Source organism: Garra rufa, chromosome 25 (genome assembly GCF_049309525.1).
Source record: "Garra rufa chromosome 25, GarRuf1.0, whole genome shotgun sequence".
Taxonomy (NCBI): domain Eukaryota; kingdom Metazoa; phylum Chordata; class Actinopteri; order Cypriniformes; family Cyprinidae; genus Garra; species Garra rufa.
The window spans coordinates 15,518,248-15,540,326 of record NC_133385.1 but is presented as its reverse complement, the minus strand read 5'-3'; the positions used below and the strand labels follow the sequence as shown (position 1 = coordinate 15,540,326).

Below are 22,079 nucleotides of genomic sequence, written 5' to 3'. Positions count from 1 at the left end.
TTTTTATTGAACAGCATTTATTGAAAATAGAATCTTTTGTAACATTATAAATATCTTTATCATCACTTTGATAAATTTAAAGCATCCCTGCTAAATAAAAGTATTCATTTCTATAATTTCTTATTACAAAAAATTATACTGGCTCCAAGATTTTGAAAGGTGTAGTGTATAATATTACAAAAGCTTTTTATTTCAGATAAATGCTGATCTTTGGATGTGTCTATTCATCGAAGAATCCTAAAAAAATGTACTCAACTGTTTTAAATATTGATTATAATAATAAAAAATGTTTCTTGAACAGCAAATCAGCATATTAGAATGATTTCCGAAGGATCATGTGACACTGAAGACTGAAATAATGATGCTGAAAATGTAGCTTTGATCACAGAAATAAATTACATTTTAAATGTATTCAAATAGAAAACGGTTATTTTAAATAGTAAAAATATTTCAGAATTTTACTGTTTTCGCTGTGCTTTAGATCAAATAAACGCAGGCTTGGTGAGCAGAATAGACTTCTTTAAAAAAACTAAAAGTCTTACTGTTCAAAAACTTTTGACTGGTAGAGTATATAATTATCCATTTGATTATTTTGTTGAATATAATAAAAATTTTGTTTTTTAAAAGAAATGTGAATTTGTACTCTTCTCCACAGATGCTTGACCTCTCTTCCACCTCAAGTTCTTAAACATGACAAGGTCCGTTTCTTCTTCAGCACTTCGTCTCCACCTCAGCTCCCTACTAGCACAAGTAAGCCCCCTATTCTTGTCTCCCAATGGTTTGTCCTGAACACGTCACCATAGAAGTTTGTTTCTGGCCCAAACCATCATTTGTGAAAATGGGGATTTTTTTTTTTAGCTCATTGGGGATTTGATTTCACCTGCTTGTGCCGGGAGGCTTCAGAAGTGACCTCATCTTGGGAAACTATTAATAGGACAAAAGGCCACTAGAAGCTAGATGTGTGTCTGTGATGTTATTTTTAGCGGTGGGGGAGGGACGGAAACCCCCTTAGAGAGTAATAAGCGTCAAATTCTTATTGCTTGATAATTTGTATTGTAGATATTGTGTTTTTCAGTTAAGATGTAGTTTTTAGCCATCAAATACTGTAAGAGAGGGCTCTGCAATATACAAACTAATTCTTGTGGACTGTATTATTATTAATATTACAGTTGTTTACAACTCAATAGCCTGTAGTTGAAATAATATCAGTGCAAATGGTCCATCTGGAGCAGAGCTAGGACTGTACCGCTTTTATAGCTTTGATATGTAGGTTTTATAGCCTTACTCTTGAATTGGGCTCATGGGGGGAAAATGTGTAAGGGTAAGTGAGGATGAGACAAGTCATGGTAAGAGGGGGAAATAAAAGAGTCTGGTCCTTTTATTTGAAAATATCAGAGGAAGATTTTATTGAAGTTCACAAAATCTGTCAAAAACATGCCCAGGTTCATACTTCACCTCACAATTTAAAGGGAGAAACAAGAAATACATTTTTTACTGCCTATTTTTTTGCATTTTAACATTATTTTTATGATTTAACCACCTCACCCAATTCTCATAACTGAAATACCCCAAAAATCTCCATTATTACTGCATTATGAACAAAAATATAATAACAAAATAAATATAGAATAATAATTATAGTAAAAATAATCATTAGAATTGGGGGAGGGGTATTAATATGCCTAATTGTCTGGAAAATATATATAGGGATAATTGTGTTTACAACTGATAATTCTGTTTTGTTTTTTTATTAAATAAGATATTTTGAAAAGAATAAAAAAGAACTGAAAAAAATCTTAATGGACCCAAGCAGGAGTCATTTTGTTTGCAAATTTGAATTACTCTTTATGTATTTATTATTCAAGTGATTTTTATTTTTATTATTTCTGTTACATGCTTCTGTATTCAACCATTCAATTGGATCTTTTCATGTCAAATCAAACTATATTTCTGAAACTAGAGTAATGGATGCTGAAAGTTTAGACATTTAAATTTGAAAATATCTAAAAATTATTTTAAATAGTAATAAAATTTCATAGTATTACTGTTTTTACTGTGTATTTGATTAAATAAAGTTCTGACTTTTTCCACATTTATTAATTTAAATTATTATTTAGTTTAATCAAATTCACCTATGAGACTGGATTTTTTTTCATGTCAAATTAAGCTATATTTCTTAATCACACTTTGGAGACTAGAGAATTTAGAAATTTAGAAATTTGAATTTGAAAATATATTACAGTTATTTTAAATTGAATTAACATTTCACAATATTGCTGTTTTTACTGTATTTTTTAAAGATTAAAAAAAAAACATTTTAATGGTCCTAAATAGGTATTATTTTGTTTAATTAAATTCACCCATGAGATGGAATCTTTTCATGTCAAATAAAGCTATATTTCTTAATCACACTTAGCAAACTAGAGTAATGGATGCTGAAAATGTAGAACATAAATGTATTTACATTTAAAATATTAATTTATACTATAAATTTAAATGTAAAACATATTAAAAATATTGTAAATTGTAATAACATTTCACAGTATAACTGTGTTTTTGGTCAAATAAAGTTCTTCAATTAAAAAAAAAAACATTTTAATAATCTAAGTAGTTATAAATTTGTTTAATCAAATTCATCCACAAGGTGGAATCTTGTCATGTTAAATATATCTTAATCACACTTTGGAAACTACACTGTAAAAAAAAAGTTGTTTCAACTTAAAAAAGTAAGTGCTCGTGCTGACTTAAAATTTTAAGTGTGGTCAACATGAAGTGTTAAAGGAACACTCCACTTTTTTTGGAAATAGGCTCATTCTCCAACTCCCCCCGAGTTAATAAGTTGAGTTTTACCGTTTCGAAATCCATTCAGCCGTTCTCCTGTTCTGGCGATATCACTTTTAGCATAGCTTAGCATAGATCATTGAATCCTATTAGACCAATAGCATCGCGTTCAAAAATGACCAACGAGTTTCCATATTTGTTGTATTTAAAACTTGACTCTTCTGTAGTTATATTGTGTACTAAGACCGGTGGAAATGCAAAGCTGCCAGTTTCTAGGCTGATAAGATTAGGAACTACACTCCCATTCCGGCGTAATAGTCAAGAAAGTTTGCTGCCGTAATAAGGCTGAAGCAGGCGGAGTATTATCAGAAAAGAGTTCCCAGCTAGTTTAGCATTTTCACATGTGCAGCGTGGTATTACTGCTCCTGCTTCGGCCATATTACGCACTCTATGGCACCTTTAACCAAATTCTCCCATTAAATTGAATCTTTTCATGTCAAATCAAGCTATATTTCTCAATCACACTTTATCACTTCCATGTTTTTCAGATCTGGGCTGTATGCTTCAGTATAGGGGAGCGAGCAGGTGAGTTTATCAACCCCTCACCACAAACACTCTCCTATCTCTCTTCTCTCCATCCGTAAAACCTCTCTCGTTTTGTCCCAGGCCCATTTGTGGTGTCGCCAGCATCCAGCCTGTCCTAAGCGTCCATGCGCCCCTCCCGCAGAGCTCCCCTGCCCACCTGCCCCCTCTCCCTCCTCAGACAGCGGTGGCCATTCTCCCCGGCACTGCCGTATCCATGGGGGAGGTCAGCCCCCCACAGACGCACCTCACAAACCCCGCACCCCAGTCCCAGCAGCCCGGCCCGGAGCAAAACGGCATCCTGGACTGGCTTCGTAAACTCCGGTTGCATAAATACTACCCCGTCTTCAAACAGCTAACCATGGAGGAGGTACGTGACTTAAGGTTGTCATCCAGATAAGAGGTTAAATTTATTGGAAGAGATGTTTAGGGAACAGGTTTCGGATATTGCAGCCAAGAAATACATATTTCCTTCCTGACATATCTTTCCCACTACAGCTTATCTAAATTATGATCTCCCTGTTCACTTTTTCAGTTCCTCGCTCTCACAGAAGAGGATCTCAACAAGTACGACCTCACTCAGGGGGCCAAGAAGAAACTAAAGACTCAGCTAGAGCTTCAGAAGTGAGTGTGATTTGTGCTTAAATTATGACACCGATATGATCAGCGTGATTCGTGCTATAAACAACCTTAGAAACATTAAATGCAATTACGCCTGCCATGATAAATAGAAAAAGTCAGTTTATTGTCTGCTTTCCATGGGTGTACGTAGCGCAATGTTAAAAATGCCATGTAAAAGAGTGATGTGAATAGGTACTTTACTAATTAACCTAATTAAACTAATTAAGTTACATTGACAGGAAATGTGTTTGCTCTATACTAAGGATGACAGTGGCACTGGTTAGCTTGTTTTTTTAGACTATTTAGTGAATCACTCTGAATTTTCAGTTTTTTACACAGTAGCAGAAAAATATGTATAATTTCATTAAATCATAACATACACAAACTACCATTCAAAGGTTTGGGGTCTGTAAGATTTTTTTTTTTCCAAAAGAAATTAATACTTTATATTAATTTAATACCTTGTTCAACAAGGACACAAATAAAGCCAATTTTTGCATTTTAATTTTATTTTTATTTTTACGACCAATTCTCAAATTGAAATTAAATCCAAAAAATCTCTGTCATTAAAGAATTATATACAAAATGATATACAGATTTTAGTTTAAAAATATTGCATTGCAAGAATTAAAAATAAAAATAATAAAAAACATTTACAAGAATTGTGAAACAATCCAAAGACATTTAAATGCATGTTTTAAAAAAAAAATGTCCAAAATAGGCATAATTTTGTTTATACAAAACATTTTTCTAAAATTTGTAATAAATCAAATTATTTAAAATGATATTTTTACAATAAATAAATGTAAAAAAAAAAAAAAAACTTTTAATTTAAAGAATTGAAAGAAATCTTAATGGTCTTCAGCAGGTGTCATTTTGTGTATACATATTTTATGATTCAACACAAATATTAAAATATTACATTGTTAAATATATTTGAATAGAAAACATTATTTAAAATTTTACTAATAAATGGGCAATATTAACGTTTTTATTTCATTTTGATCAAATACAATACCAGTCAAAAGTTTTTTAATATTTTTTTTAATTTTTTTTTAAATATATTTTTTATATTTTTAATGTTTTTTTTTAAATTATTTTCTGCTCACCAAGCCTGCATTTATTTGATCCAAAATAGAGCAAAGAAAATAATAATAATTAATATTTGTACTATTTTAAATAACTGCTTTTTATTTGAATACATATTTTATAATAATTAAATAATGTAATTTATTCCAGTGATCAAGGCTAAATTGTCAGCAACTCCAGTCTTCAGTGTCACATGATCCTGCAGAAATCTATACTAATATGCTGATTTGCTGTTCAAGAAACATTTCTTATTATTATTAAGATCAATATTTAAATCAGTTAACAATTGAAAGATCCAAAGATCAGCATTTACCTGAAATAAAAGCTTTTGTAAGATTATACACTTTATCATTCAAAACCTTGGAGTCAATATATTATTTAATTTATTTTTTGGCTTTAAATTGATCAAAAGTGATGATAAAGACATTTATAATGTTACAAAAAAATTCTATTTCAGATAAATGCTGTTAACATAATAATAATACATTTTTTTGAGCAGCAAATCAGAATATTAGAATGATTTCTGAAGGATCATGTGACTGGAGTAATGATGCTAAAAATTCAGCTTTGAAATCACAGGAATAAATTACATTTTAAAATATATTCAAACAAAACAGTTATTTAAAATAGTAAAAATATTTCACATTTTTACTGTTTTTGCTGTGCTTTGGATCAAATAAATGCAGTCTTGGTGAGCAGAAGAGACTTAAAATATATTTTAAAAATCATACTTTTCGAACAGTATTGTATGTAGAGTTTATTTTATTTACATTAATGTACTATTAAAGAAATAGTTTTTTTTCTTATAATAGCATAATATAACATAAAAGCAAACAGGTCTGGAACATGTTTCTGAAAAAAATTATTTTGACAGATCCTGGGCAAATTATTTCTGTAACCTATATTTGTTGCATTTTATCAGTTATTTAAATATTAGTAAATGGTAAGTTTCAATTGCAGGGCATATCACTTCCTTCAGATAAGAGTTTGGTATCAAGAGTTTAAGAACTGGAGCAAGTCACTATTCCTCAGTGAAAACACACTATTCTAATTCTTTTTCCATTTCTCACATCAGCAAGTTTCCATTGCTCAGGTAGAGCTGTGGGAGCTGAGATATCTTTACAGATAACAGGAAATAAACCTCGGGAGGTTTTCCATGCCTGGAAACAACAATAAAGGTTATACTGGTTCACAGGTCTCATTCTCAATTAAATGGTTCTCACTGACACTAGCTAAAACTTAAATAGTGTTTACTTTTTGTCTACATTTTAAAGGCCCTGTTCGATGCTGAACCAGACTAATCAGACCCATTGACTATATTTAAAATATATTTAGTTCATCACATCCCAACTTCCGCTTCTAAAATCAAATTTACACAGATGATTAGCTTCAAGCTGATGCACTAGCAGAATTGTGCACATGGGATGTTTTTGTATACAGCGCCATCTAGGGTTATTCTGTGAAACTGATCTTCTATAAGATTCATGATCCCGTTGTTTATCATCAAATGGCACATTAAAAAGTAATTTTTCTTTCCTTGTCAGAGAGAAGCTGGAGAAGAGATACGTGGTGTCACAGTTTCCTGTTTCCTGTGGTGGGGTCGCCAGAGTGACCCCTTCTAGTCATATCGGACCCCTGACGCACACACACTCTGGAAGTGGTACAGTACACTTTCTAACAAATAATACTATTTTATGTTTACATTAAAATAAAACTTGAATGCAATAGTTTAAGTATCCAGAAATCAAGAGATTGATCTGTTGTTTGTATTTATGATAAGAACTACGAGTGGACGTCGAGAACAGCTCGTTGCCCATTCCACGGGACAGCAGTTCCTCCTCAGGCTATTCCAGTGCTCCTTCCAGTCCAATGACCCCTTTATCACGTGACACTTCCTTCGACCGGGTCAAAGATCCTCACAGACGTAAGAACTGATTATTTTTTTTTCATGAATATTTTTATAATCGATATTAAATTGTCTACTGTAATTGTACATATAGTACACTATGACACTTGAACCTGTAAGATCAGTAAGGTTTTTAATGTCTTTTCTGCTCATTAAGACTGCGTTTATTTAAATAAAAATACAGGGAAAAAATTATATTGTGAAATATTATTGCAATTTAAAATAGTGGTTTTCTATTTTAATGTGCTTTAAAATAGAATTTATTCCTGTGATGCAAAGCTGAATTTTCAGCGTCATTACCCCAGGCATCGTCACATGATTTTTTCAAAAATCATTTTAATATCTAATAGCTGATTTATTATCAATGTTGGAAACAGTTGTGCTGCGTAATTTTTGTTTTTTTGGAACTTGTGATTGTTTTTTTCCAGGATTCTTTGATGAATAAAACAAAAGAACAGCATTTATTTAAAATAGAAATCTTTTGTAACAATATACACTACCGTTCAAAACTTTGGTCAGTAAATATGTTTTTCTTTTTCTTTTTTTTATTCACCAAGGATGTGTTAAATTGATACAAAGTAGTATTAAAGACTTATTTTGTAAGAAAATACTTCTGAGTAAATGCTGTTCTATTTAACTTTTTATTAGGGCTACTAAATGACTAATCACGATTATTTGCATTCAAAATAAAAGCTTATGTTTACATACTATATGTGTGTACTGTGTATATTTGTTATGTACATATTTAAAAAAATATATTTGTATGTGTGTGTGTGTGTGTGTGTGTGTGTGTGTGTGTGTGTGTATATATATATATAGTATATATAATATGTATATATTTATATATTGATTATATTATAAATATAAATATCTTATATATAAATCTAACATATTTTCCTTAATATATACTAGTGCTGTCAAACGATTAATCGCGATTAATCACATCCAAAATAAAAGTTGTTGTTTTCATAATATATGTGTGTGTACTGTGTATATTTATTATGTATATATAAATACACACACATACAGTATATATTTTGAGAATATGTTCTATATTTATTTTGAAATACATTTGTATTCATAATTAATATTATATATAAATATATTTAATATATAAACATAACATATTTTTCTTAAATACATCCATGCATATGTGTGTATTCATATATACATATTAAATATACACAGTACACATACTTTTATTTTTAAATGCGATCAATCGTTTTGCAGCCCTGTTTTTTATTCATTAAAAAAATCCTGAAAAAAGAATCTCAGGTTCCAAAAAAATATGAAGCATCACAACTGTTTCCAACATTGATAATAAATCAGCATATCAGAAAGATTTCTGAATCATTCTAATATGCTGATTTATTTTCAATATTGGAAACAGAACCTGTGATAATTAGGATTCTTTGATGAATAAAAAGTAAAAAATAAAACAGCATTTATTTAAAATAGCAATCTTGTGTAACAATATACACTACCATTCATATATATACTTGTGTATAATTTATAATATTTATAAATATACATATTTATATATAAATTAACATATTTTTTTCTTAATATACACAATAAATATACACAAAATGCAATTAATCACGATTATTTAAGATTAATCATGATTAATCATTTTGAAGTCTTGCTTTTTAATCATCAAAAAAATCCTAAAAGATGAATCACAGCTTCCTAAACATACGAAGCATCACACAGCTGTTTCCAACATTGATAATAAATCAGCATATTACAAAGATTTTTGAAGGATCATTTGACACTGAACACTGGAGTAATGATGCTAAAAATTCAGCTTTGCATCACAGAAATAATCTATATTTTAAAGTACATTAAAATAGAAAACCGTTTTTTAAAATTGCAATAATATTTCATAATATCACATTTTTCTGTATATTTGATTAAATAAATGCAGCCTTGATGAGCATAAGAGACTTCGTTAAACATTAAAAATCTTACTAATCCCAAACTTTTGAACGGCAGTGTATGTATAATGGATAATAGATCAAGAAAGAAATATTTGAAGTGTCTATTAGCAATTGATGATGCTTCTGGTTCGTTCATTACTCTGAAAACAGAAGGTCACATAACTATTAAATAATTCCATATCATTTCATTTTAGGTCTATATCTCCTTTCAGGTTTAGAGTCTGGTTTGGATCCTGGTGAGAAAGAGCGGTCGTGCTTTCTCCTCAACCCTGCGGTATCCACCGGTCCCAGCCGTCCCACCGCCCAAGTCCTCCCGGTCCAAAACGATCCCTCCCTTTGCCCCTCCCAAATGAGTTTGCCCCCTCCATCCTTGCCCCTCCTCTCCCCAGGCCGCGTTCTCAACTCTTCCCGCAAACCTCGTCCACCCCCTCTCTGTTCAGAAGAACGGCCCAAACCGATGGGGTCTGGGGTTACCCTGGGTGTCCGGCTTGAGAACATCTTCCCCGGGTTGAATCTTGATGGTTCTCCGGGGCACCAGGATGTGTCAGGCCCTCGTGGGCCCCTCACAGTGCTTCGCTCCCCTCCAGGTCTCATGGTGGAGACCAGCACTGCTCTCACCTCCACGTCTAACACTCTCCATCATGTTTCCCACCCTCCCTTACATTTACAAGTGTCGTCTTCTGTTCCACGCACAGGATCGTACCCTTTCTCCACCCCGTCCTCCTGCCCATCATCAAGCTCTTCCACCAGACCCTCCTTCTCGCCCGTCAGTGGAGTCCCTTTAGCAACAGCCAGCAATGTTCCCATGGCGGCAGTACCTGGAAACACCTACTGCGCAAACAGTACGCCCACAGTCACACCCAGTTCCAGCCCAGCATCCACCGAGAATAGTGGCTACGCCTCAGTGCAAGCAAACAGCGCTAACTCCAGTTCCTCGTTATGCGTTTGTAGCTCTTGCGGTTGTAGCGGCAACTGTGGCTCCTACGGAGCGCTTCCGGCTAGCTACGCCGGATACTTTCCACATCCGTTTTCTGGAACGTCAGTATTCACGTTAGGGCCTTTGCTTCATTTCAGTCCCCTTCTTACAGGAAGTGGTACCGCCTCCCCTTTTTCCTACCCCCTGGTGGCCCCGCCTATTTACAACAGCAGCCTATCACATGACTCGCAACAAAATCTTGTGCTTCCACCAGTGCAGGGTTTTCTAGGGGGAGGGGGCGGAGTGTACCAGCCACATGGAATGATGGGTAACGGAAGCTCTGGGCATAAGAAAACAGGGAACGTGTCTTGCTATAACTGTGGGCTGAGTGGGCATCGAGCACAAGACTGCAAGCAGCCAGCAATGGACTCTGCACAACAAGGTAACAGCATTGTTTATCCTAAGAGCAAATAAGAAGCCACTTAGAATACTTTTTAGTAGGGTGACCATATTTTAGTTTTCAACAAACTAGGGGGGTTGGGTCCTATTTTTGGTATCAAAATATGTCATTTCTATACCAAAACTACATATTTTACAGTCACCGTTATGCAGATTGATAAACACAGCTAAAAAGCTTCCTACCAGAGTGGCCATCCTTCACAAAACTAATATCTACCACAGTTGTATGTGTTCAAAATGTTTTAATACAAGCATTTCAGTCAAATGGAATTCATGCAATATATATAACTTTTAACCCACGGGAGAAAATCAACCCGCCGCAACAGTTTACAATCAGCCCAATTCTGTGGAAAAAATGCGGATTTGGCAACCCTACATCCAACATGAGCTGCACCCAAAGTGATTTAAATACTCTGCATATTGATAGCGACTTCATGATGCGTGAAAATTATATTCAATATTAGAATGTTTGCGAGAGCGGGATTAAGAAAACAGTCCCACGCAAGGCTTTAATACAAAAACGCACACAATGAATGACGACTGTAGAAAGCAAAAGCTGAATACCAGACTTTTTAGGCGATTTAGGAATCCTGGCCGGACGCATTTTTTTTTAAGTCCTAAAAGAGGACATGTTCAGGGAAAAGAGGACGTATGGTCATACCTATGATTTCCAAAATGTGAAAAACACGGATGGAATCGTGGAATCCGGTCATAAAAATGGAATTTACTGTATAATGTTACATAATTTGCCAAATTTTGGATGAATAAATCAAAACGTGATATGGACTAGTGTCTGTGAATATGAATCCTGCATGTTCTGCATGTCTCTGTGTGAATGAATGGCGCAGCCGTGCGCTTTCGTTTACTACAGACATACTGAAGTGCGCGTGACGCTCGCTGTGTATTTAGCTTCTGATGCCCTAATATTTGTGACCCTGGACCACAAAACCAGCCAAAATGAAAGCTGAATAAATAAGCTTTCCATTGATGATTTGGCCTGAGATACAGCTATTTGAAAATCTGGAATCTGAGGGTGCAAAATTTTACATATTCAGAAAATCGCCTTTAAAGTTGTCCAAAATGAAGTTCTTGGCAATGCATGTTACTAATCAAAAATTAAATAGTCGAAAATGTACTAAATATTTTCGTGGAACATGATATTTACTTTATATCCTAATGATTTTTGGCATAGAAGAAAAATCGCTAATTTTGATCCATGCAATGTATTTTTGGCTATTGCTACAAATACAGCTGTGCTACTTAAGTTTTGTGGTCCAGGGTCACATTTGAGTATATAAACACATGAACATAGGAACATAATCCTTAGAACTGAGTCACTTCATGAGAATTTTATCGTTTATTAAGATATCTATCATCATAAAGGTCTTCAACCTTTATGAACAACCTGTTAAAATAAAGGTTTAGTTTAATTTGAAGAAACTGTGAGAGAAATATATTACTTAATGTAATGACACTACTACTACTACTAATAAAATTATTATTAAAACATTACTTTTAAAAGGAACATTTACCAGATAAATTATTTACTAGAATTTATTTACTTATTTATTTATATATTGATAAAAATAAAACTGAATTGTAGAAATAAAAAATGTATTTCATACGGCCTTAAAATGTAATTTTTATTAAACTTTTAATAAACTGCTGTTAAATTGTGAATTAGTAATTCATGATTTCAATTAGTTAGACATGCTTTTTTATTGTTTTTTATTTACCATTTAAAACAGAAAAATCGGTAACACTTTACAGTTAACATTAGTTAACTAACTACAGTTATTAACATGAACTAAGAATGAACAATACTTCTACAGCATTTATTAATCTTAATGTTAATTACTAATGCATTAATAAAATCACAAGTTTGTTTGTTAACATTAGTTAATGCACTGTGAATTAACATGAACAAACAATGAATGACTGTATTTTTATGAACTAAAGTTAACATAGATTAATAAATAGTATAATAATTGTATTGTTCATTGTTCATTCATGTTAGTTAGTACATAAACTAATGTTAACAAATAACATGTTGTGAAGTGTTACCGAAAAATTAAACCTACCGTTTGTAGGGTCCTATGAAATCCATTTTATTTTTTCCCAAATTCCATTTATTTATTTTTTTTCTGTTTTATTTTTTTCTGGATTATGTTGTTTTCCATTTAAAATTTTCTAGATTTTATTATGAAACGTACACAATTTAACAGCAATTTATTAACAGTTTATCAAAAAATGTTTAACACAAAAGGCCCTATAAAATATTTTATTCAAATTCTCTTTTTCATTAATTTTCTGGATTATAATAATCAAAAGCATCTTTAAGTAATTGATTTTTTTTTATTTTTTTTTAGAAATACTGTGTTGTGTATTTATATTTTTCTGGTAAATATTCCTTAAAAAATAATGTTTTAATAATAATTTAATTATTATTAGTAGTATTACATTAACTGACCAAACTTTTATTTTGACAGGTTGTTGTGAAGACCTTTACGTTTCTCTGTTTATATCATATAATGATAGTTTTTTTCTCAAGTTGAAGACCTTTATGATGATAGATTTCTCAAAAAGAAACTGTAAAATACTTATGAAGTGAGTTCTAGAGATTATGTACACAGAGTGTAATAAATAAAAATGAAATAAACAAAACGTTTTGTTTTTGCAGGGACTTTTCGTCTGAAATACTCTCCGCAGTCAGACAGCCAGGACTCAGGGGACTAAATGCTGTGTGTGAACCCATTTGGACCTGCACCTTCCTCAGTGTGTAAAGACACTCGATGTGAGACTCCGCTGAGCAAAGACATTACAGTATCTCTTTACAGGAGGATCCAGCGATGGAGTTCCATCAGCTATGGCTTCCAACGAAAGCCCCGTGCCAAAGAATCACTTCATGGATCTTTGTAAAGGAATGTTCGAAGAAGAACTCAGTCTTTTTGTGTTCTTCAGCTCTCTTCACGCTGTTCGTCTCACTCGAGACTCGTTTGTCACGACGGCGTATCAGTCAACATTTGCTGCACATGGCATTCTTGGAAGCAAAACGAGGAGATTTTGCTCGCCAAGTAACGTGCAATTACGGCCAAGTCTTTTTGCTCATGGCGTGGCTTTCAAAGTCAACCTTTGGGACTAAGATAATGGCAGTCTTTCTTTTGGGAAGTTCAAAAAGGAAGGAGAAAGTAACAATTGTGTCTTTTTCCATCTCAAGAGGTCATTTTTTTTTTAGGTTTTACTACAGGAAGTTTCATCATGTGTTATTCCTGTATGTTGTAATCATGGTGTATTTGTTCATATCTGGGGTTTTGAAAACGTTTGCTACTTTTTGAATGATATTTTTTTATTACATTCTCAGATAAAATACGTTTATATAGTCAATGCACTTAAGACCGCTGAAGTTGAGCTTTTTGAATTCACTAGCGCTGAAACTGTTTTCAGTATGTACACTACAAAGGTCAAAACAGTAGGTTTTCCATGTTGTTTCTCAATTACATCAGCATGAATTTTTCCAAAGTGTTGAAAAAGGTCAGACTTGTACTATAAGGCCTGTTTAGCCAATAGACGCCATTCCAGTGTCAAAAATGTCGCTGTTTCAAAGCACTTGGTGAGGTTTCTGTTCATAAACTACGAAGATCTTGCGATCGCTGGCTGTGCATGTTGCCTGATTTACTATGTGCCGTATGATAGATAGATAGATAGATAGATAGATCTTTATTGTCATTGTCACAGGTACAACGAAATTTTAAAGTGCTCTCTAGTCAGTGCATCATTCATTCAGTAACATCCTCTCACACATTCTTTTGTCACGCATTCTCCTGTCAAAATACATTGATTAAACAGTGATTGTGCACATTATCGCTTAGCAGCATCATTTAGAACGGTTATTGCAGTTGGGTAAAAACTGTTTTTGAGTCTGTTTGTCCTTGCATTAATTAGTCTGTACCGCCTGCCAGAAGGCAACAGTTCAAACAGGGGGTGGCCGGGGTGTGAGGTGTCCTTTATAATGTTCTGTGCCTTTTTGAGACACCGGGAGCCATGTAGGTCTTCCAGTAAGGGGAGAGGGCAGCCAACAATCTTTTGGGCAGTGTTGATAACCCTCTGGAGTGCTTTCCGATGAGCTACTGTGCAGCTAGGGTACCAGATACATATGCAGTATGTTATTATGCTTTCTACTGTGGCACGGTAGAAGGACACCAGAAGTCTCTGTGTAATGTTATTCTTCCTGAGTATTCTCAGGAAGTATAGTCTCTGTTGGGCCTTTTTCAGCAGCTCATCGGTGTTTACCCTCCAGGATAGGTTGTCTTCAATGTGGACTCCCAAGAAGCGGAAGTCAGCCACCCTCTCCACACAGTCCCCGTTGATGATTAATGAAGAGATGTCGGTTTTGTTTCTCCTGTAGTCAATTATGAGTTCTTTGGTTTTTGATGTGTTAAGGAGGAGGTTGTTAGTTGTGCACCATGTCGATAGTTGCTTTACCTCATCTCTGTAGGCAGACTCGTCTCCCCCCGCGATAAGCCCCACCACTGTAGTGTCATCTGCATACTTCACAATGGTGTTGCTGTGATTGACGGGGGTGCAGTCGTGTGTGTAGAGGGAGTAGAGCAGGGGACTAAGCACACAGCCCTGAGGTGATCCGATACTGAGGCTTATGGCCGTGGATGTATAACGGCCCACCCTGACTCTCTGCCTGCGATCTGTGAGGAAGCTGCTAATCCACATACAAATGGTTTGTGGCAGCCCCAGGTCTTCCAGCTTGATTACCAGTTTGTGTGGGATGATGGTGTTGAAAGCAGAGCTGTAATCCACAAAGAGCATTCTCACATAGCATCCCTGCTGCTCCAGGTGTGAAAGGGCAGCATGGAGTGCTGTGGCCACGGCATCCTCTGTGGATCGGTTCTCTCTGTAAGCAAACTGGTGAGGGTCAAGGCTACGGGGCAGGGCTGCTGTGATGTATCATGTCTAGTATTACCGTTGGAAAGCTTGTGACCTAAAACGACGACGCAGCCATTTTGTATTCTGAGGTGAATGTTTAATGAAGTTTGATTGTTGCAATTTTTGTATAATGTATCACTTTGACACTTTTTAAAATTAAAATGTTTTTGAGAATTGTTTAATAGCGGCGTTTAACAGAAGCCTCAAAGAAAATGCCAGACAGGATGCATATTTCTCATTTATTTTTCAAATATCGACAGAAATAGAAGTGTGATATTGCTGTAAATCTGAGCAGGAGAAATACATGAATGAGCTTAGTTCGATAACGGGTTGATAATCCTTTAAAGTTAAACTTTCATTCAAACAAACAGTCATTTTTGTAAATTGCACAATAGTAGCACATATGAATCGTTTCTTTACATGAACAAAACAACAAAAAAAATAACATCTCTTAAATAAGAGCAAGACAAACAGCTCAGGAGAAAAGGCATCTAAGCTTATCTGTACAGTTTACTGTAAGACATACAGATGGAAAGAGTACAACAGCTTACGGTTATGTATTTATAAAGGCGTAAATAATCCTCTAATAAAATTGAAAAGTCTAAAAGCGTGCACCTAAAAGAGCAAGGATGTTCGGGCGGTGCTCGCGTCTGCGAACTGAGCCGTCCCGACTACCTTGGGCCACAATCGCTAAAGCCACATTCATTCATTCGCTCAATGTACCATTGAATATAATTACATTTTCCTTCCTAAACTTGCACTTTTAAAGCTTTACACTACAATCAAAGCAGATTTCTTGTATTATAAATTGCTTGCTATTTATTTCCTCAGGTACGTCCAACTGGATCATACGCCAGATGTCAACAAGGCAAGTAGGACGTCGTTTCGAACCTTGACTTGAGAAATCCAAGAAGCTCAACGCTCACGACCCAATTAGCAAAAAGCTCGAGGGGGAGGTGAAAAGACTGAATTGCTTCTAACAGGAAAATGGAGCACAGTTTGACACCTACAGGTAAGGAAAGGCTGTCGAATTCAATCTCAATGAATAAAGAGATTCGACAAACTAAAACGGACCTGACGTACCCTCTATTTGGCCGCCTAACGTTACACTAGATGCCATTTCAGAAATTCAACCGCTAAGAAAAAGAGATGATTCCATCTCTACACCTAGAAGTCTTTCGTTCAAGCTTTGTTTTGAGTAAATCCGGTCCTACAACCTAAACGCAATCAACTCTTTTATTATTAAAACTCAAGGTTAAAGGGCTGAGATGTGGGAAGTTAGGATTTAGCTTTGGGATCGGTGAGCCAAATGAGCGAAAGTTCAGTTGGATCCTATTTGGATGGGGACGGGAAAGGGGATATTTGCAGGGGAGAGGTCAGAAGAGTTCAGGGGTAGTATCATTGTCCGAGAGTGAAAGCCAACCGTTTTGCCATTTTTTACTGGGGACACACAGTTCCAAATGTCTCCTGGGAGGCGTAGACCATGTACAGGAAGCCATCCTCATCTCTCTCGCGTTCGTAGACCTCGGAAATGGCGGTGGACACAGATACCATGCTGTGACCGTTGACGAGTAGGAAGAAAGCCTGGTTGGAGTTGAGCTGGAGGCGTCTCCTATTGAGAAATGAACATGAGATAGATGCGTTAGAGGTCAATTTTACAAAAATAATAATGAAAGGCAAAAGGTAAAAGACATTTGTTACCTGATTATCTTAATAAGTTCGCTCATGTTTACGTGGTCAGGAACTAAAAACTTAGTTTTGTCAAGAATCGGCAGTTGCTTTTCGCCCTTGTATCTCTCAATGATGACCTGAAACAAAACCAACAAGCTAAACATTAGCATATATGCTAATATTTATTTATATATATGCATACATTTATTTATTTTTTTGCTTTTAAAGATTAATTTTTAGATTATTTTACCAAAATAAGAGGGATCATACAAAATGCATTTTATTTTTTTATTTAGTACTGACCTGAATAAGATATTTCGCATAAAAGATGTTTACATTTAGTCCACAAGAGAAAATAAGTTGAATTTATAGAAATGACCCTGTTCAAAAGTTTACATACACTTGATTCTTAATACTGTGTTGTTACCTGAATGATCCACAGCTGTTTTTTTTGTTTTGTTTTGTTTAGTGATGGTTGTTCACGAGTCCCTTGTTTGCCCTGAACAGTTAAACTGCCTGCTGTTCTTCAGAAAAACCCTTCAGATCCAACAAATTCTTTGGTTTTCAGAATTGTTGTGTATTTGAACCCTTGTATGCATGTATGGTTTTGAGATCCATTTTTTTCACACTGAGGACAACCGAAGAACTCATATGCAACTATTACAGAAGTTTCAAACACTCACTGATGCTCCAAAAAAAAAAAAAAAATGCGATGCATTAAGAGCCGGGGGGTGAAAACTTTTGAACGGAATGAGGATGTGTACCTACATTTTTCTTATTTTGCCTAAATATCATATTTCTTTCATTTAGTACTGTTCATCAGAAGCTACAGAAGATACACGTTTCCCAGAAGACAAATTTTACCTGATCTTAAAATTTCTAAAGTTTTCAATCCCCTGGCTCTTAATGCATTGTTTTTGGAAAGGGTTCAAATACACAAAAATGCTGAAAAACCAAAGAATTTGTGGGACCTGAAGGATTTCTCTGAGGAACAATGAGTTTAACTGTTCAGGACAAACAAGGAACTCATGAACAACTATCGCTAAACAAAACAAACAAAAAAAGTATTAAGAATCAACAAGTGTATGTAAACTTTTGAACAAGGTCATTTTTATCAATTCAACTATTATTTTCTCGTGTGGACTATATGTAAACATCTTTTATGTTAAATATCTTATTCAGGTCAGTACTAAATAAAAAAAAAAAACGTTTTTATCCCCTTTGTTTTGCTAAAATAATTACCATTTTGCAGATTCTGCAAAACTCTGACTGTATGTATTTTTAATTACAGTAATTATCTTCAGTCGCTTTCTGGTCCAACTCGTCATTTTAAAAACATCTAATTTAAATTTTTTAATGGTTAAAACAAAAAAATATCTTAAATCGAGTCCAAACGTTCCCATTCAAGGGAGTTGCCTTAGGTGGTGGTTAGTTTCTATTCAGCAGATGGGAAGTTGACCACTTTATCCTAGTCAGCTCGAATAACAATAGAGGCTGACACCTGGCTACAATACCAATGACTGGTCTTTAAGAGGCTGATAAAGACCCTATACACACATGCAAATGCAGACATTCAAATGCTAGCTGTTTTGGTCGATTGATAAGCTGCTGTATCTTTAGAGGTCATCCAGAAGATTAACCTATTCTACTCAATACACACAGCTGAGCATGTTTTAAACATTGACAACATGCCTTGATCCAAAGGCCATCTGATTTTGAAAATCGAAAAGAAAATTCAAGGCAGTTTGACTTTTGTTTGTTCCGCAGAAGTCATATAGGTCACAGATCTGAAACAACATGAGGGTGAGTAAATGATGACGATTCTTTTTAAAGCAAGTGAACTATCCCTTAATTTAGTGTTTTGTGATGGTGACTGGTTCAGAAAAGACACATCGAGAACAAACAAAATATGCTAATATGATCATATTCTAATGACAATATTGCATTTCAAAATCTACTGGTGGAACATTAGAACACTTGCATACTAATTTGAATTGGTTATCAATTTTAATCTTCGTCTCCAGCTCCACAGACACAATTATAATCTGCTTACCGGGATCTTGCTTGGATGCTGTTCCCGGATCAGCCGTACATCCTCCACCCGCTGCTCTGTAGAGAGGAAGTAGGAGTGGATATTAGATACAGCAGATCACAATACAGGATGCATTAAACCACAGACGTTTTACTGAGCTGGATATGGGTTTGAGTCTCAAGTATCAATCAATTCTCCGAAGGACCAAGTTTAATTGTGTTTAACAGGTCCAGGTTGAATTTGTTAGTCCTATCCTGTGGTTCCTTTTCAACCGAACATGGAATTTGTTGGCGAGAATTAGTGCTTGGACAACGATTAATCGCATCCAAAATACACAAGTTTTTGTGTACATAATGTATGTGTGTACTGTGTATATATTAATACACACACACATACATTTAAGAAAAATGTTGTTTATATATTAAATATATTTGTATAAATTACTTATTGCCCAGCACTAACGAGAATACATTTGAGAGGTATAAATAATGACTAAATATTAATTTTCGGGCAACTTTGCCTTTAAGAAAAAACCCAACAATGGCTCCAGTGTTATGTCTGTTCTTCCCAGTTAAATTGCTTGGAATGTTAGTTTATTTCGTTATTGTACATGCATTCGTTCCACATCATTTTCTCTTAATGCTTTAATGGACAGAAATGAAAAAGAAACAAGGCAGGCCTTTTTGTACCAAGCTAGCTAGACTTTGAACAAAAGACATGACTCAGCATGACATGACAGGATGGTATCTACAGAACCATAAAACAATAAAATGACAAGTCTAATAAACACTACATCACTGTATTGATATTGTAGGTCAAATGATGTTTTCAAAGAATTAGAAACAAGATAAAACTTAAGTCTAGGGACCTGAGGTCTTGGGAGTAATGGTTCATGAACTTGATGTATGACGAGCACATGGTTCTAATGTATGACACGTGCAATTACTGAGCAACTGCGGTTACTTCTGGTAGATGACTACTAAACCACCCTTTTCCGAGAACTTCGTTCTTTAGTTTCGTTTTAAACATCTGGTTCATGCTTTCCTAATGAAGTTTTATTAATAAAGGCTTCGACTTGAACTTAAGTTTAAGTCATGGCTACATATAATTAGCATTTACACTTTTAATCTAATAATTAGATTTATTAAAACTCATTATGGCATATTTGTTTATAAAAGTCATGTTCGACTCATTCGAATCGCGACAAGTTCGGTTGGATTCGTGAACGAATTCGGTTTTGTGAAGCGGTTCATTAAAACGATTCTACTTGAGAAGGACGTTGCTAGTTAACGTGCTGGTTTTGGTTTATTGTTACAACACTGGTTGAAGACGAATTAGATAATTGATATATCAGATAGATTGTTGGTTATATAGCCGTTTACATAAAAACACACAGGCCTTTGTAAAAACTCCAACGTATTCTCTTACGTATCGATAAAATAACTACGTTATGAATACAAACAAAGGCCAAATGCTGTCTGGGTAAGTCCCTCACTATGCTATCAGCTATTTTTCCACTTCAGTCCCAAAAAGGGATGGAAAACAAGAGTGGTAACGGTTATGAAAAAGATAACTAAACAACAGGCCTATAACTGAGCACAATTATGACTGTATCAGCAACACTATTTTTTAGGCAAATGTTGGTGTTATCTGAACAGTCGCTTTTGAAATATTACGAATGTTCATTCGGCATCGTTGTTTGTTTACTCGAGTCCTTCCAAATAACCTTAAACGACGAGTCCCATCCCCCAATCCTGCAGCGCAGTGTTTCGTCAACATCTGCCCACAAACAAAGACATTGCAACATAGATTTTGGTTTTGCTACTTTGTAAATAAGTTAAAAGGGAAACTCGTTATGTTGTTTATGTTATAGCCATGTGTCTGTAGTCGGTATGTTTGTATAGTCTAAACATACACGGCCGACACCCTATAACCCAGTTTGACTGGGTTGTTTGTAGAGCAGCAACACGACCTATTTTCTATATCGAATTAATTTCGTGTTGTACTAATAAATAGGACGCGTGTAATACATTTCTACATTGTTTGCTACAATATTTAGGTGTTTTGGTTACTATGTATTACTGTACATACGATTACAAATATAAAGAACTTTCCCAGAATATAACGTTAGGCTAATGTAAAAGTGTCATGCTGTAAAATAATTATAACGTTAGACCTAATGTTACACAAATCGGAAATACAGTAGAATTGCGAGTCTCTAATGATGTGAACTCGATGCACTTACCAAATGTCCTCCTTTGTTTAAATGTCTTTTCCGAAGGCATGTTTAAAAAATTTGACTAGACGCCGTTTTCTTTAGGCAGAGCTGCCTAATTTCTATTTTTCTGTCTTTGAACAGATCTTGATCTGTTATGTTTTATATAATGCGAAATCGTATATTTCAGTTGCGTGTCGTTGCTTCGTCCTGTGAAGTCCGTCTTTACCCAGCAAAACAAACCAGTCAGCTGATCTCTGACGTCATGGCGCATATGCTGTGTACATGAGGGAAAAGGGGAAGAGCTTGAGGTTAGTCACTTTCTGACCTCTCAGTAAGGCCGTATTGTTAGGGTAGGTTATGTCTGTAGCAGTTCTTATATTCTGTGTGCTTACTAAACTCGCAATTGTTTCAGTTCAACTGAATTATCAGATTCTGAAAGACTTATAAAGCTGTTTTCGAACTTATGTCCCACTTTTAGTGCAGTTTACAGTCAGTCAACATACGTCGGGGCATGTTGTCACACTATAGAGGGTTTGCACTTAAGCCATATTGGCGATACTCAGATCTAAACAACAGCATGGATTGCACAGCTAATGTACTACTGAATATGTTGTTCTGCTAATTTATGCTGTCTAAACCACGAAAAAAAGTGTGTGGAAGCTGCTAGATCATATAGTGAAAGAACTTAGTAAGCAGGGAAGGCCACAATATTTTGACGAACTAAAGTTAAAGGGATAGTTCACCCAAAAATGAAAATTTGATGTTTATCTGCTTACTCCCAGGGCATCCAAGATGTAGGTGACTTTGTTTCTTCAGCAGAACGCAAACAAAGATTTTTAACGAAAACCGGTGCAGTCTTCCAGCCAAATAATGGAAGTGGATGGGCACCAGACCTGTAAAAGTAAAAAAAAAAAAAAAAACACATG

General features: G+C 34.8%; 2 protein-coding genes across 3 annotated transcripts in view; one reads left to right on the top strand and one right to left on the bottom strand.

Annotated features, from left to right (window-relative positions):
- Positions 1-13,977, top strand: part of zcchc14 (zinc finger, CCHC domain containing 14) — a 48,006-nt gene extending 34,029 nt beyond the window's left edge. Inside the window, exons 6-13 of one of the 2 annotated variants that reach the window (XM_073831732.1) lie at positions 656-750; positions 3,330-3,366; positions 3,448-3,733; positions 3,899-3,987; positions 6,618-6,733; positions 6,854-6,997; positions 9,132-10,277; positions 12,975-13,977. In XM_073831732.1, coding sequence (XP_073687833.1) covers positions 656-750; positions 3,330-3,366; positions 3,448-3,733; positions 3,899-3,987; positions 6,618-6,733; positions 6,854-6,997; positions 9,132-10,277; positions 12,975-13,030 — 1,969 coding nt within the window. In that variant the 3' untranslated portion in view covers positions 13,031-13,977. Of the gene's footprint in view, positions 1-655; positions 751-3,329; positions 3,367-3,447; positions 3,734-3,898; positions 3,988-6,617; positions 6,734-6,853; positions 6,998-9,113; positions 10,278-12,974 lie in introns of both variants that reach the window. The other variant, XM_073831731.1, reaches the window with a different exon arrangement.
- Positions 13,978-15,457: 1,480 nt separating this feature from the next.
- map1lc3b (microtubule-associated protein 1 light chain 3 beta) lies at positions 15,458-21,391 on the bottom strand. The gene is made up of 4 exons (XM_073831800.1): positions 21,181-21,391; positions 18,957-19,012; positions 16,934-17,040; positions 15,458-16,844 (listed from the first exon to the last, which is right to left on the bottom strand). Exons 1-4 carry the CDS (start codon positions 21,218-21,220, stop codon positions 16,670-16,672), a joined length of 378 nt encoding a protein of 125 aa, XP_073687901.1. The 5' UTR covers positions 21,221-21,391; the 3' UTR covers positions 15,458-16,669.
- Between the last annotated feature and the right edge of the window lie 688 nt (positions 21,392-22,079).